Below are 16,362 nucleotides of genomic sequence, written 5' to 3'. Positions count from 1 at the left end.
TACTTTAGAGTAAAAAAAAGCTACTATTTAAAACACGCCTATCTCTTTTTTTATTTCTAGATCTCGAAATCAGGTAACGGTACGGTAGGTAACGTAACTAAAAATTAAATACCATTTTAAAATTTGCATTTGCATTTTATTACGCATAATTTAAATGGATGTTTACAAAATATTCCTTAAAATATTTTTATATGCAAAAATTAAATTGGAACAATACAATGGAAAAGTATTTTATTGAATAAATTTCATTGATTTTGTTACATTTTTCCCAAACAACAATTAATTGTAATAACTAAATTAAATCTGTTGTGCATTTAATAAATAAAGAGAATCTTTACTTCATTAATATAATTACATGTTTAGTTTCCAAATTTGATTCAATTTAAAGTTACATATAACTATTTATTTAGGCTTACTATCTACTACAATAACTCACTATTTTTTCAACTGAAATATATTTGACAGAAATAAATTAAAGGTCATATTGTTTACTTGACAATACTAAACTTCACTTCAAGTGATTGGAGTTAAATTAAGGTCATCGTCCATTACACGACGTTGATCTAGCATGCAAAACAGTTGAAGAAGCTTGCTTGCTAAATGGGCACGTTCTTTGCCCGTCATTTACGAGTGGACCTCACGGAATGCACGACGCACTAACACTGAAACGCTATCGTGTTAATGTAATGAGCGATGACCTTTATATTTATAACTTAGTAATGGGTAACTACGTTCATATAGAGCCGTGCAGTGAAGTTGCGCGGCGCTGTCCTTGCTCTAAGGAATGTCATTTGCGTTTCGACGGCCCTTAGGTACAGTATCGGAACTGAAAAATTGCAATTTTTTTTATTATCTAATGTACATTTTCACATGAACACGAAACTAATATTCGATTAAAAGGTTATGAAGGACACCAACGTAATAAAACAGCTTCGATAGGCCAGAAATATACGTACATAATGTAAGAAACTAATCTAGCTGAAAATTTCAATGACTTATTATGTTTTATTTGATTTGTTACTTTATATAACCATTACTTAATGATTATATTAGTCTGAAATTTGTTAAAATCACACTTATAATTAAAAAGACATTCCAAACACCAACTTCAAACAGTCGTCCTGAAAACTGGCTATTTTTAGTTACGATACTGTACCTATGGGCCGTTGGTTTATCAATATCAACAGTAATAAGCGTGTATAGATGATGCTTGACAAGGCTCACTACTTCATAATTCAGTGACGAGAGTCCATCTTTATCCATTGTTTTACACGTTTGCGATAACAGTTCTAATCTGTAATGAATTTCAATCAAGTAATTATTCATTTATGAATCATTAGCTGTCGACCGCGACTTATTTCGCGCGGAATTTAAAACAAACTTGATAAATAGCCTATTTGTTCTAAAGTATCCTCTACATCTATGCCAAATTTCAGCGAGATCCATGCAGCCGTTCTGGAGATACCATCAAACATGCATCCATTTATAATATTAATAAGAAGTAAGATAAAAAGTACAGTAATGAAATTCCTCGATAAAAGTTGAATGACCTAATTCGTCGTAGTAGGTTTAATGCTACAGTGTAATTTATATACAAACTCGCAGACAAACAAGGATATCTGGCCTGGTGACAGAGACGGTGCTATTGCGGTTAGCTCCGTCACAAAATATATAAAACCTACTTAGGCACAAAAAAAGCTGGCTTGTATGTTTCCTTTATTGGCTACATCACAACAACGAACTTTCATACTTTTTGACATTGACAGCGGCGCTAGTGAGTTGTTATAATTTGGCCATAGTTATGCCCACCGTGGCAGATATCTTTGTCGGTCTATACATACTAAATAAACTAGTAAAGTTCTTTCAGTCTTGTTTATGAGAATAACCAAAAATTAAGTTCATATATGAAACAAAACTCACCTAAAAGGGTTTTTGAAGCTTTGCTCGTGGTCTAACATAATGTATTTTGTAATTACTAAATCGGCATATCTTGTAAAGCCGTAGAATACCTTCTGTACTCTGTATAAATATTATTAATATTATCTATTAAAATTACATAAGAATAATATAAGAATCAAACTACGGTAAATCTTAGGATTGACCGTAGTTTGCTTTTAAGAAATTGGATAAGCAAAAAACCTCTATAAGCGAGAAAAAATAACAGTCCCTTGGACGTTCGCTTATCCAGTTTCGACTTGATTTTGTATACCTTCTAAACATGTCATCATCTTCGGCACCCCATCCCCAATATCTATTAGAGTATCCATTTACTTTTGTGAATTGTTCCAATGTCATGGCTGACACGCCGCCAAAAACATTCTGTACCCTTAAACATAATGATTTTATTTTATATGAGAAGGGGGCAAACGAGCAGCGGGAACACCGAGGTGTTCAACGACGCCCATGGACACCAGCAATACCAGAGGAACCGCAGATGCGTTGCCGGCCTTAATTTGATTGATTGAGATTGATTGTCAGCAAAGAATTTAAAAAAGTATCTATAGCCTAAAATATTCCCGCGTGCTGAAGCTACCTTCCAGTCAAAGTCAAGCCCGGTTCAAACACGGCTTTGCGGACAGACGTACAGATGGACAGACAAAAATTTTAAAACTTAGTTTTTCCTTTTCAGCTACGCTAGCTTCGTATAGATTTAATTTTTATTATATCAGTGAAGTTAAAAACTTACTTATAATTAAATTTATCTATCAATACGGACATATGAAGGGGATCTTTTTGGCATTGGTACAAGTTCCTCTGATCCAGTGGCAGCAGATCTATATCATGGAATATAAAGCATTGCCATCCGCCCGCCTTTTGTTTCTGACTTTCCACGAATCCTACGTTCATCAACTTCGCTCTATTAAAAGATTTGTATCCTATAGAAAAAACATAATGAAGAAAGTCTTTGTCATATCTTTAGTATTTCAGTCGCTACTTCCTCCCTAATCATGTCACCTGACACTTTATATCACAATTAAAAATGCGAAAATTTTAACGAATATTTTATTATCCGATAACTACAGAATAATTGAGCGAATCTGGATGAAATTTGAAACGTATACAGATTAAAATCTGAAATAGAACATAGGCAACTTTTTATCCTTGAAAAATTACGATTTTCGTGGAATTTTTTTTAACTTCACAACGTGGATTGTGGTCCTGAATTCACATGTGATAATGCCTCTAAGTACATACACACTAGGTATATATGTGAATTATGTCTTACGATATTGTTCTATAATAAATATCCCATATTCTAATTGTTGCTTCATCAGAAATGGATGCATGTAATTTACAAAGATGCGCAAATGCTGATCTCGATCTCTGTATAAGAAAATACTTAATAAAGTATAAGTAATTTCAAATAACTTGACGGCAAGGTCTTCGGCGCGCATCCTTCTACGCCTAAAGGTACGCGTCCATTGGCCCGCGTAGGACGCACCGCACGTACTGCCCGTAACGGATTTTAATTCGCTTTACATAACTTTACAAAGCGCTGCGTCCATAATCCACACCGCCCGCATCGCATCAAAGCAAATTTGTTTAATCCGTGCAGGCAGTGCGTCCGGCGTGGGCTAACGGACGCGTACCTTAAAATTGTGTTCTGCGCAGCGACGCGCGCTAAATTAAGAGTTGTTAAGTTATTTGAAGAAAATCACACAAATATGATCCAAAATTAAAGTATTTATATTTCGCTGCTAGTCCGATGAAATTCAATATTTAGGGTGTTAAATATATAATAGTTTCTAAGAGAGCGCCTTTAAACAAATAATATCTTCTTGTTACCTCGTATTTTCTCTACCAAAGTACTCTTACACATTGTCATTACACTCAAGCTGACATTCGAGTCATTCGATCCGTCATTCATTGACTCAAATAGAAGTTTGAACAAGTTAAGTGTTTTCTATGAAATCTTTCGCAATAATTTGGAAGACTTACCGATAAGGTACTATAATTGCAACTTTATGCCTTGCGGTGCAATTCGGAGGCGTATACTGTCCACCTAATTTGACTTCAGGGATTTTTTTTTCAATATCATCTAGATATAATTCAGTTTTATTCACTTCAATTGGCCCTGAAACAATAAACAAAACTGGAGATGATGATTTACAGATTTAAAACATCAAACAAAATTATAGCTTTTTTATCTTACTAGACTAAACCAACATGAATGTATGTGTATATGTTTTTTCAATAAAACTAGTGTAATCGAAATTATTTCATGTAAAACATTTTTAATTATTTGACAAACAACAAACCCTTATTGTTAAATATGTATTCATTTAAGGTCATAGATTTTAAAAGATAAATGGAAATATTATATAAAACGGGATTGTACCCGTCATGTGTGAAATTTGATGTTTGTCTGTTCAATTTAATTTTAGTGTTGGAAATAAAAAAGTACACTTTAAATTTAAGTAATAATTACCTAGACCCGGAGGCACTTCGGGACATAGTGGTAGAGGTGCTTTATTTGTTTTTAAAACACGCTTTTTTATCGTCTTATTAACTCTTGTTTCTGTCTTAATAGCTACAAAGGGAGCAGTGTACTCTTTGGCTACATTTTTAGTTGCAATTACAACATTTTTATTAGTACTGTTTATTTGATTAGATTCTTTGTTAAACGTAGTTCTGTTATACGTTACGTTTTTAACCTCAAAGTTAGCTTCAGTTGGCCATTTTTGAGACCACAAAGAGGATGTCTTGGAGCTGAAAAATTGAGAACTTGAAACGAAACAAATACTGAGAAAATTTTTTTTATAGAATAATGTTTTGCAGACATGTTTAAGTAAAAATAAAGCCAATACTAAACATAGTAAAAAAAAGTACTTCAAATTAGTTTATTCTGCGCCGTTTATCAACAACATGTAATCAGTAATCGTGGATTTCTTAAACCAAAATCTCAGTTTAAACATATTGTTATCTCTGTTTTGTTAAAGATAATGACAGGGATGAAGATATATTTTTATACAAAGATTTTGATGTCAGAAACTAACGATAAATGTGACGTAAAATATCACTTACTAGATAGATTTCGTGGCGTTTTTCGGGTGTATGTATGACCTTAATAGAGAGACGTCAAGTAAGCTTAGGAAGTACACCACGGTCGATAGAAGCAGGACCAGAAGTAAAAGAAAGCGGATGGTTTGTGACAACCACCAGAAGGTTACTGGCCCACGCATTTTAAACAATAACTCTACTGGAATTAAATAAAACATACCACATATTATAAGTACAAAATCGACTTTATCTTGAAATGTTCCTAGTCTAGTATCACAATATTCAAACTTTATGGGAGCTTGCCGTTAGCTCCAATTAGTCTACGCATATAGATGCAACTGTAGTAGGTTTACTGTGTATAGCGGGAAAGTAAGTACTTGTTTCTCGCTCCTGTATACTTTTCTGTCGCGTCGATACTTAAAATTGTAATGCCCGCACTGTCTTTTACAAATTTGGAGCTGCTATTAAGTTTGGATGCTATTTTAAGATATATTGGTATAGCAAATATCTATAAAGTGGAACTTTATATACTTTTTGCTTTATGATAGGCGTTCTTTAACCCTTTATTCGTCTTTTGAAAGGTTTTCCTTTCTTCAAAAAAATTTATGTAATAAAATATTATTTCTTGAACATAATATATAACATTATACCTTTGCTGTAATAACTAAAAATAACATACCTGTTAATACGTATAGAAAACTTACTGAAACATAAAAATATAACCTACATAATATGGGATGGTGTTTCTGACATTTTGTTATAGTCATGTCATTATATTACCATGGCAACGAAGAGTCACGTGCTTAACAGAGGTTCTGGTGATAAAAATTAATCGAAGAAAAAAAATCTGGTAAACAATGCAAACTAAAGTTGTCTTACTAATTTTATAAATGCAAGTGTTTGGATGGATGGATGGCTGGATATATATTTGTTTGAAGGTATCTCCAGAACGGTTGCATGGATCTCGCTGAAATTTGGCATATATGTAGAATATAGTCTGGAAGAACACATAGGCTATTAATTCAGTTTTTTTTTGTTTCGTGCAGACGTAGTCGCGGGCGACAGCTAGTAATGATATACAACGAAGAGGGTAAATTAAAACAACGAATAGCATCTAAATTATTATATTGGAATTGTTATTATATTTTGATTTAACAGTTTTCAGTAGCGATTGGATAAGATTTCTGACCACATACATTTTAATATAGGATTATATGTTTATTAACGAATCTAATCTATTTATCACAAACTTTATTCTTATTTTATAATATACTATGCGTTTACACTTGTAACATTAATACATAAAAACACGTTATGAACATTTGCTTCCAAAAGTCTTTGTCACTGCAACAAAAATACAGTTCACGACTCCGAGAATATCACAAGAAAACTTTTAAGGTTAACTCTCCAACGGTGGTCACTGATCTCTATAGCTGGATTGGTCAACAGGTTGCTTGGAAAGAACACCTTTTACTACGTTCTACTTAAACACGCCTTATTCTATCTCATTTACTATTAGTTGGAATCTTAACCACCGTTAACAAACGCTGCCGTCAGCACCAAAATGGTGAAAATCAAGTAGGCACAAAATACCATGGCTTATAGCCTATCCATGTATTTTTTAGTAGAAATAGTTCATCATATCGGTTGCGAGAAGGTTGTTAGGTTGTCAGCGTTGTATTCACTCGAATCCTGTCATGTCTTTATTAACCATTAATCTTAAATACGTTTACGCAGCACTTGTATAAATTCATATTGCCATCGCTCTCATTCTCTTTGAAAAAATAGAGACCACAATAAGTAAGACGGCAGCAGAATTTCACAGTAACAATGAGAGCACATTGGCAATGCATTGGGTGTTGGTTAATGTTCGCCAAACAAGAGTTTGACGAAGTACTGCCATCAGCTGGGCTCATCTATATTGGCGACGATAAGCGTATACAGATGATGTTGGGTTACTTTAACAAGTTTGTATTCGAGTGTCGAGAGTCCATCACTCTCTAATGTTTTACTAGTCTGAGTTAACAATTGATATCTGGAAAGAATATTAACTGTTGTTTTCTGAGACCGAAATTCCTGTATAAAACAATATGTTTTAAACGAGAATTTCGGTCTCAGAAACCCATGTTAGGTGAAACATCTTAAACACCAAGAAAAAACATGGTTTTACTACCGCAATGAGAGTCGTGGTCACTCAGCGACTGATTAAGTAACCGCAGTTTATGTACTTTACTACGAGTCACTTTAAATTTTTTTTCAACGCGATGTGATTCAAAATATTATTGCTAAGTTTATCAGATTTTACTTAATTTTTAGTATAAGAGAAGTAATAAATAGACTTATCTTACTCTTACTAACATTATAATTGCGAATGTTTGGATGTATGGATTGATGGATGGATGTTGATTTGAAGGTATCTCCAGAACGGCTGAGAATATCCCAGTAAAATTTGGCATAGATGTAGAACATAGTCTTGAAGAACAAATAAGTTACTAATTAAGTTTTTTTTAGTACCGCGCGGACGGAGTCGTGGGCGACAACTAGTATCTTATAAAGAAAATTATATAAACATTACCTTTTAGGATTTGCTACGGAAGGCTTGTGATCCAACATGGCGTATTTTGCTATTGATAAGTTGTCGTACCTCGTTAAATGGTAATTCATCTTATTCAACCTGATGAAAAAGATATAAAAATCTTATATTTTTTTAAGAAAGATACTTACTAATATTATAAATGCGAATGTTTAGATGGATGGATGTTTGTTTGAAGGTATCTCCAGAACTACTGAACACATATCGATGAAATTTAGCATAGATATAGAACATAGTGTAGAAGAACACGTAGTCTATTAATTAATTCTTTTTTTAAATTTTGCGTGGACGGAGACACAGGCAATAGGTAGTTAAAAAAAAGCTTATTTGTTTTTAATATTATCAAAGACTTTATGTATTTAATATGTAAACTAAAATATTAATATAATAGAATCTTTAATATTTTTATTCTTTATTTACCTGCGAAACATGTCATCGTCTTCTCCGCCCCAACCCCAATATTTGTTTGAGAATCCATTTACTTTTGTAAATTGTTCTACCGTCATGGCTGATACTCCGCCAAATATATCTTTATAAGGTAACCTAAAATATAAACTCACTTTACGTTATGTCTTTTTATGTTTAACTTATTTGTATTTAGTTACAACGTAATTTTGGATTGAATAGATCTTTAGATAAAAAACTCACTTATAGTCAAATTTATCTATTAATGCAGACATATGTCTAGGTTGTTCAGGACAATGGTACAAGTTCCTCTGATCCAGCGGCAGCAGATCTATATCGTGAAATATAAAGCATTGCCATCCGCCCGCCTTTTGTTTCTGACTTTCCACGAAACCTACGTTCATCAACTTGGCTCTATTAAAAGCTTTGTTACCTGTAATGTTATATAAAAATTAGAAAATAAGATTATTCAGAAATATATCAAAGACAACAACGGTGAGAATTATGACAATTTTAACGACAATATAAAAGATCGGTCGGTGGCTCAGGGGTTAAGTATTTGGCTTGCAACCTAGTCCTGGTTTCAAATCTATGTACCGATGTGTTTTTCGATTTCCGCTTTACATATGTACATTTATCCGACGTTCTTACGGTGAAGGAAAATGTCGTAATGCAACTTATGAGTACTACACTTAAATTATTCAAACTGTCGTGAGACATTATACTAAACTGATATAAAAACGGCTAAACACTCACGTATATTCGTCCGCTGGCGGCACCGGCATCGGGGGCCCTTCATCAGGATGAGTGGTACTGGTATTATTTCGCGGACGCGGCCCGTCGCTCACTGCGCGCCTGCGCAACTAGTCGGTGCCGCCACCGGACGAATATACGTGAGTGTTTAGCCGTTTTTATATCAGTTGAGTACTACACTATTATTTCAAGTATTAATTGAATAGATAAATACCATATTGTTCCACGATAAATATTCCATATTCGATTTGTTGCTTCATCAGAAATGGATGAATGTGATTCAGAAACACGGCCAAATGTTGTTCCCGATCTCTGCAAAATATTAAGAAGGAATAATATTGTAAGCTATAACTTTGCGTACGTTTGAACAAATACGATTCGAAATTCCAGTTAAATTTATGAAGTTATCTTTGATTACACTTATCTGCTTTACCGGCTCTATCAAATAATTATAATACTTGGAAACAATTTATTTATAATAACAATTTTAAGTTTGTTTTTTACAAATTCATCGCAACTGTCCTGAATATGTTAATTGATATTTGCGTTACCATTTTTTTTATTTTTCCAGTATTTAATTTCAAATTATATGCTTACCTGTACGGTACAATAATAGCTACCCTATGCCTAGCTGTGCAGTTAGGTGGTGAATACTGACCACCAGGATCAACCTCTGGATATTTTGTTTCTACGTAATCTAGCTCTAATTCAGTTTTATTCGCCGTTATTGGACCTGAAACCATTACATGATTAGATTTTATTTTAGAATCAGCAGTAATTTTGTGTTTAAACAAATTTTAAATTATAACCGTCTTAAAAGTGCGACCATTAGACCCGATTAAAAACGAATCATCGATTGAAATTAAAGCTTTTATTTTGTCGAAAACGTGTGAGAGAATTAACAATAGTTAAAGGTTTTATTATTTTGGATTCATTTTAAATAACTGGTACATTATATTTTGGCTTTTAATATGAAAGAAAAATTACCTAGATCAGGAGGAATTTCTTCACAAAGTGGTAGTGGTGTTTCGGTTGTATTATAATTAAGTTTTTCTATTGTTTTATTCGTTAATCCATCTTCAGTCTTTGTAGCCAGATATATCGTATTGTCTTTTTGGTCTTCGATCGCCTCATTGTCTTTTAAATCTATGGTTTTATTTACAGCTATGTTTTTAACTTCGTTTTTTTTATCTTCAGTTGTCTTCATTTGTTTTGCCCAATCAAATTTCATGGCACTGCTAAAGAAAAAGTTTGATTTATACATTGAAATATAGAACTGTAATATTTCAGGATATTTTTTTTATAATTATTGGATCAATTGTTTTGTTAATTCTTTTATTTAGGCTTCCGTTACGCACATCAGACGAAGCGCGGAATTGCTTCCACTTCACGCCTGTCTTCTGTTACGTCGTGGTATTTTACCGATCAAACCACTGTCCCGTGATGCGAAAATGTTTGGATACAAATGAAATACACTGAAGTTTCATTAAAGTACGTATTAATATTGTAACGAAGTCATTTACCCTATTTTGTGTCGCTTTAAAGTCATGAAGCCTCAAAAATTCAAGAGTACTTACTAGAAAGAAGATTGCGAGTCGTTATGCGGGTGAAGTATGGACCTCAAGACAGAAGCATCCAGAATGGAACCGAAGAGGTACTCCATTGCTACTAAAGCAAGCACCAGTAGCAAGAGATAGCGCACCACCCTCGACCCTCGCCAGCCGCCGTTTGTGGTGCCCATTGACGCATTTGGCATGCACTTGTAGATTTCTATTCCTATAGTATAATAGCTAATTATCAATTAGACCTACATGTATACAATAAAGGTTACAATCCTTATAATCTTTCTTCTTACTAATATTAAAAATGGGAATGTTTACATGGATGGATGTTTGTTTGAAGGTATCTACAGAATGGCTGCATGGATCTTATTGAAATTCGGTATACAAGTAGAGCATAGTCTAGAAGAACAAATAAGGCTTATAATTATGTTTCTTTTAATTCCACGCGGACGGAGTCGCGAGCGATAGCTGGTATGATATGGATGAATGGATGGATGATTATAACAAGGTATCTCCTGAACGGCTGTAAGGATCTCGCTGAAATTTGGCATATATGTAGAGCAAGTAGAAAGACCACTTTGGCTACTAATTAGGTCTATTTTAAGGTTTTTGGGAAAAGATTGAAACAGACTTACCTCTAATATAAATTATTTAAAACAGTTGCTATACGTTGATCAACCATCCTTAGTGTAGTCACAAACTCTATATTTGTTACATCTGAAAAATAAAGAAATAAATAGTTACGTAGTGCATAATTTTAGGTTATATCTGCAGTTACATATAACCTATATACGATTCTCTAGTAACAAAAGGTTTTCAACTTTTTATTTGTGCATGAAATTTAGTTTTTGTACAGTCAGCTCCTTACGCGATGTTCCAGTTACAGAAAAATTGCTTGACTTACTAATTTTACTTCTACAGTAATTTAAATGATATAAATAATCGTCAAGACCCATGGTCCGTGGATTCCTAGCGTTTTAAGGCTTTTTAAGGAAATGTCAAAAAAGTTAATCGACATCACAGGGCACCGAAGAGCTGGCAGCAACCTCGGACAAAGAATTAGTATAGCTATTCAAAGGGAACACTGCCAGTAACTTCGGAACCTTGCCTAAAGGCACTCCTTTTAATAATATTTTTTAGTTAATTATTCGTTTTTAATATTTTATTTAATATCATAGATTTAAGACTATTTTGTATCAAACAAACTTATTTAATTTTAATAATACTTATTAAATGTACAACATTATAAGACCTTACTTTCGTACAATCACGATGAAAAGCATTAGAGGTACCATCGTCAACAAAGGCTCTAACGGTTGTACGATGTTTTATCAATGATAATGTATGCAGATTGTTTTTATCATGAAAATGACGTCATATTATTTCTAGTTCATATGACTAATCTTACTAATATTATAAATGCGAACGTTTAGATGGATGGATGAATATTTGAAGGTATCTACAGAACGGCTGTATAGATTTCGCTGAAATTTGCCATCAATGTAGAACATAACCTGAATAAATACATAGGCTAATTAAGTTTTTTTTTAATTTGGCAACGTAGAAGTCGCGGGAGACAGCTAGTTGCATAATAAAATGCACACTCTGTTACTTATTAATCAATAGTATTAATTATACTATCTGATCTTATCGCAACACGGAATATTGTGCATTGTGTAATAAATAGAATAACTAGCGTGGAACTAAGAAATCCAATCAACAAACTAACTCCACTGCACTTGTCCCTAACGGCCACATCTGAAATTAGTTTTAGCAACAACTAGTAATTTTCCAAATACATTTTTGATATAACCTTTTTTTAATGTACGGTTACTCTTTGACAAACTATATATGCGTTATGCGATTCATAGTCGTTTAAGAGTGTATCCTTTCTGTGAGGATACCACTCTTTAATTACTCTTTGGTCAAGTGACGTATATAACATATTTTCGATGTAATTTTGTTTCGTAGGAATAATCGTTACCGGAATTGATAATATTTAATATCAAAAGATAAGAATAAATAACATATTGAATATATAATTTATATACATAAAACAAACTTACGCGACAAATGCATCCCCTCTATGCCTATCGAGTAAAAAATATAGTTGTCTCAGTTTTTGTGTAAAGAATGACAGAGATAGCAATATGTAAGAATTTCCATCTATGGAAACTCTCGGTACCTTATATACAAAATTCACGTATCATTTTTCGTAAAATAACTATGATATAGAAAATCAAAATCCAAGTTAAACCTGATAAATAACAGATTAATAATTGGTTATTAAAAAGTATTTAACAAATGTAAATAACTTATAATGATTATATATTTATTAGGTTCGGGATAAGTAGTATATAAAAGTCTGAACGTATTTTGAAGCTTAGTAAAAAATTAACCAGAATATTACTTACATTAAATCTATACGTTAACCAAAAGCACGATAACTATTTAACTTCATAACAGTCAGATAAATGCTAAGCTAAATTTTATTACAAAAATATAAATAAATATCTCTTTTAAAAGGATTAACACGTGTCAACACTAAACAGACACCTCACTCACTGATAATCAACTAAGTATAGGCGGGTATAGTTTTATGAAAAGCGTTGAAACACATGGCTTATCGGAAACGATATTACCAATATGTAACACACTTTCATAGATAATATAGCGAGTTTATTAGCGCTTGCAATTGAATAGTTGCTGATTATAATTTTATAACTAGCGGTCGCCCTTGACTCTGTCTGCAAGGAATTAAATAAATATAATTAGTAGCCTTTATGTTCTTCCTTCTACATCTATGCCAAATTTCAGCAAGATCCATGCAGCCGTTCTAAAGATACCTTCAAACAAACATCCATCCATCCATATGAACATTCATATTTATAATATAATATTAGTAAAATATAGTTATGGATATTTTTGTATTATTTTAGGCTCTACGTGTATCACAATCAAATCATTGAACAAATTGAATTTAATATAATTTAAAAAAAAAAAACTTTTGTTTTATAAACATAAGACCATAAATATTTTCTTTGTAACTCATTATTTATAACTCCGCTTTCCTGTTTTCCGAATTATTTTATTATCGTCACTGAGTAATCAAATTTCGTAAATAGATAAGATTTCAGTCATATAGAATCTCTAATTATTATCTAATCGAATTCTGATAATTAGTCTTTTAATTTTAGATTTAAACATGTCAAAATATTATAGTATATGAAGTCCGTTTGACGACATTTCATTAATTTCGTATTTAACGTTGAGTTATTTTAAATGAACTCTTTTAACTCGAATAATACGATCCTCTGAACTATTACTGAAGTTTTTAATTATATCGTACTCGATCATTAGCTTTTAATCTTACAAAAAGATTGTTCAATACTCAAGGGCAGACTCGTGTTTGAAATGAAAATAATCTAGGTTTTCATTAAGAAGACGCTAAAAATCTTTTGAAACAATTTGCACATATTTTAGTGTTAGTGTATTTTAAGTTTTGCCTTCGTTCATTAATCCTAATTTACTTTTAGCGCCTTCTAAAAAGTAATAGAAATATTACAAGCTTAAAAGATTGCTGCCTAGCGCTATAGTAATTTGACAATATTTCTATGATAACAAGGTTTGAACAAGGTCGAGAGTTTACTTTTGTGCTGTTATTTTATTTATAATACTAAATAAATAAACTTTATCTTTCATACCTTAGTTTTTTTTTTTAATTTGACACTTAAGATGGCAACGATATATTTTAAAAGGTGAATTACGAAATTATGCCTTATATATTTGCAATGAAGATTAAAAAGTTGAGTATTCTTGACCCAGTTTTACTGAAAGTGGGATACCGTCTAATAATTACGCTGACGCCGGAACAAAATATAACGTCTTGATAGATTTGAGCTCTTGAGCTTTATTTATTATAAAAACTTAATGTGTACTATGATTAAGAGTAAAAATTATTGTGGATTTTGACTGTAGAAACCCTTTTCAAATAGAAAGTAAGGTATATGATTAGCCTGAAATGAACAAGAAACAATATCCAGCTGAACGGTTGGGCGCAAAACGCATAACCTTATTAACAACTCTTCCCCCCCCTCGACAAAAAGAAGGCGCCGTAGAAATCACACTCAGAGCGGTAGTAGAACTAAAACTATTATTTATATGTATAAAAATCAATTGCTGTTCGTTAGTCTCGCTAAAACTCGAGAACGGCTGAATGGATTTTTCTTATTTCGGTCTCGAAATGGTCGTGGAGGTCTAGGGAAGGTTTTAAAAAAAATCGAATTATTGCCAGGAACTATTTTTTTTTCATTCCACGCCGAGGAGTTGACAGACAGCTAGTTACATATAATAAAGTCAAGTGTAAGAAAAATTGGTTTAATTATAAACTTTATTTGCTAAGTCTTAAAGAAATAAAATCGGATTTCAACTTTAAAACTTAGCTACTTAATTTTTACCAGCTCGGCGGAAAAATAATTGAAAATGCTTACCGTTCACGAGTAAACCTGAACATTTTAATTGAATTTTGTAAGGAAACTACTAATAACACTCGTTTTATTAGAGTTTCAGTTTGCATAACAAATGATTACGATTGACACATAATGACGGGTTTTCACTGTTGATAAACTTGTATACAAACATATACTCCTCCCTTTCTTTATGTTTGAAAAAATTATGACAACAAGCTTACTTCTTACTAATATTATAAATGAGAATGTTTGGATGAATGTTTGTTAGAAGGTATCTCTAGAACGGCCGCATGGATTCTAAAAGAATACATATGCAGTGTCGCGTGCGATAGCTAGTATGCAATAAATATTAATAGAAGTGTTCTGTCGCCGTAGAATTTTACAGTAATGATTGGTCATTTCATAAACTGACGTAAGATATTCAAAGATCCTGTCAAATTCACAATCGATCGGTAACATTTATGAATAAAGTGAACTAAAGTTAAAACGTGTTTCTCTCTGACGAAGGCAATTTCTCTGAACGAAGTCAAACTAAAAACTTTACCGCTGACAAGGAATAATGTGAGAAAGTTTGTAACGTGCTTTTAACAAAGATTATTCATTCGTTAGTGACGAAATATGATTTTTTACACAAGTTAGCCCTGCGTTTATATTGCCAAAACCTGGACAAAAACACAATCATCTCTGTTTATTTTTTCAGAAAATGACAGGGACGACCGTATATGACAGACATTTAACAACGGTACAGCACGCTATAGTTGTTATTCCAAAAAAAAATTGTGCATTCCGACAGATAAGAGTACGTGACAGAGGCTTTTTAAGTTCTCTTTCCTTTTCCCATCTCTTCCCCTCTCTTATAAAGAAGGATTGTGATGTTGAGGTGGCTCTTGTAGAGGAGGGGACGCATAGTAAAGGAAAATATCCTATTTCTGTGCGTCCCCTTTTGTCGATTAAAGGTATACAAAGTGTCTTCACATAGAGATGTTCACTCTGCTATTTTTGGCGAATTCAATTGGCTACTTTCAATATAAAAGAGTTTAATAATTATATTAAATAACGGCTTGGCTAAGGACTTTATTTTGAGCTTCAACACTATAACTTAATTTAAAAAGATATCATAATCGAATATACTTAAGAAGTGCTAACACAAATATTCATTTTTAGTTATGGAACGAGTGCAAGAAATAAAACTATAATACTTAGGTTTTTTTTAATATCATAAGGTGGCAAACGAGCGAGCGGCCACCTTAAATCGCTAAAATAGCGAAGTGACCATTGCCCATAGACATACGCAATAGCATATGCGTTGCCTACCTTTCATCGACGGAGGAGAGGATGCACAGAAAGATAATATTTTCCCTTTCCATGCATCCTCTCATCCGGAAAGTCCACTTCCACTTCCCATACTTTCCTTATAAGAAAAAGGGTGGGAAGGGAAAGGGGACTAGATTAGGCCTCCGGGACGCACACTCATCAGACGAAACGCGGAATTGCTTCCACTTCACGCCTGTCTTCTGTGTGGTCGTGGTGTTTCACCGGGCGAGCCAGGCCAATTCGTGCGAAGGTGTTAAAGCGGGCT

General features: G+C 32.9%; 2 protein-coding genes across 3 annotated transcripts; both read right to left on the bottom strand.

Moving 5' to 3' along the window:
* Positions 1-322: 322 nt before the first annotated feature.
* On the bottom strand, positions 323-5,746 carry LOC106126611 (beta-1,4-galactosyltransferase 2-like). Its single transcript, XM_013324342.1, has 10 exons — positions 5,681-5,746; positions 5,026-5,200; positions 4,430-4,710; positions 3,940-4,075; positions 3,227-3,324; positions 2,687-2,876; positions 2,210-2,326; positions 1,921-2,019; positions 1,157-1,294; positions 323-826 (listed from the first exon to the last, which is right to left on the bottom strand). The coding sequence occupies exons 2-10, from the start codon at positions 5,181-5,183 to the stop codon at positions 778-780; spliced, it is 1,266 nt and encodes a 421-aa protein (XP_013179796.1). The 5' UTR covers positions 5,184-5,200; positions 5,681-5,746; the 3' UTR covers positions 323-777.
* Positions 5,747-6,128: 382 nt separating this feature from the next.
* LOC106126771 (beta-1,4-N-acetylgalactosaminyltransferase bre-4-like) lies at positions 6,129-12,895 on the bottom strand. Of its 2 annotated transcripts, none has more exons than XM_013324613.1 (10): positions 12,729-12,895; positions 10,950-11,031; positions 10,330-10,528; positions 9,740-9,990; positions 9,350-9,485; positions 8,967-9,064; positions 8,243-8,432; positions 8,015-8,137; positions 7,577-7,675; positions 6,129-7,036 (listed from the first exon to the last, which is right to left on the bottom strand). In XM_013324613.1, the coding sequence occupies exons 3-10, from the start codon at positions 10,506-10,508 to the stop codon at positions 6,904-6,906; spliced, it is 1,209 nt and encodes a 402-aa protein (XP_013180067.1). In that variant the 5' UTR covers positions 10,509-10,528; positions 10,950-11,031; positions 12,729-12,895; the 3' UTR covers positions 6,129-6,903. The 2 variants fall into 2 exon arrangements, with proteins under 2 accessions (XP_013180067.1, XP_013180069.1); XM_013324615.1 differs by having other exon boundaries at positions 9,740-9,987.
* Positions 12,896-16,362: the final 3,467 nt, after the last annotated feature.

Source organism: Papilio xuthus, unplaced genomic scaffold (assembly GCF_000836235.2).
Source record: "Papilio xuthus unplaced genomic scaffold, Pxut_1.1 DF824992.1, whole genome shotgun sequence".
In the NCBI taxonomy this organism is placed as follows: Eukaryota; Metazoa; Arthropoda; class Insecta; order Lepidoptera; family Papilionidae; genus Papilio; species Papilio xuthus.
This window is presented reverse-complemented; position numbering and strand designations above follow the sequence as displayed.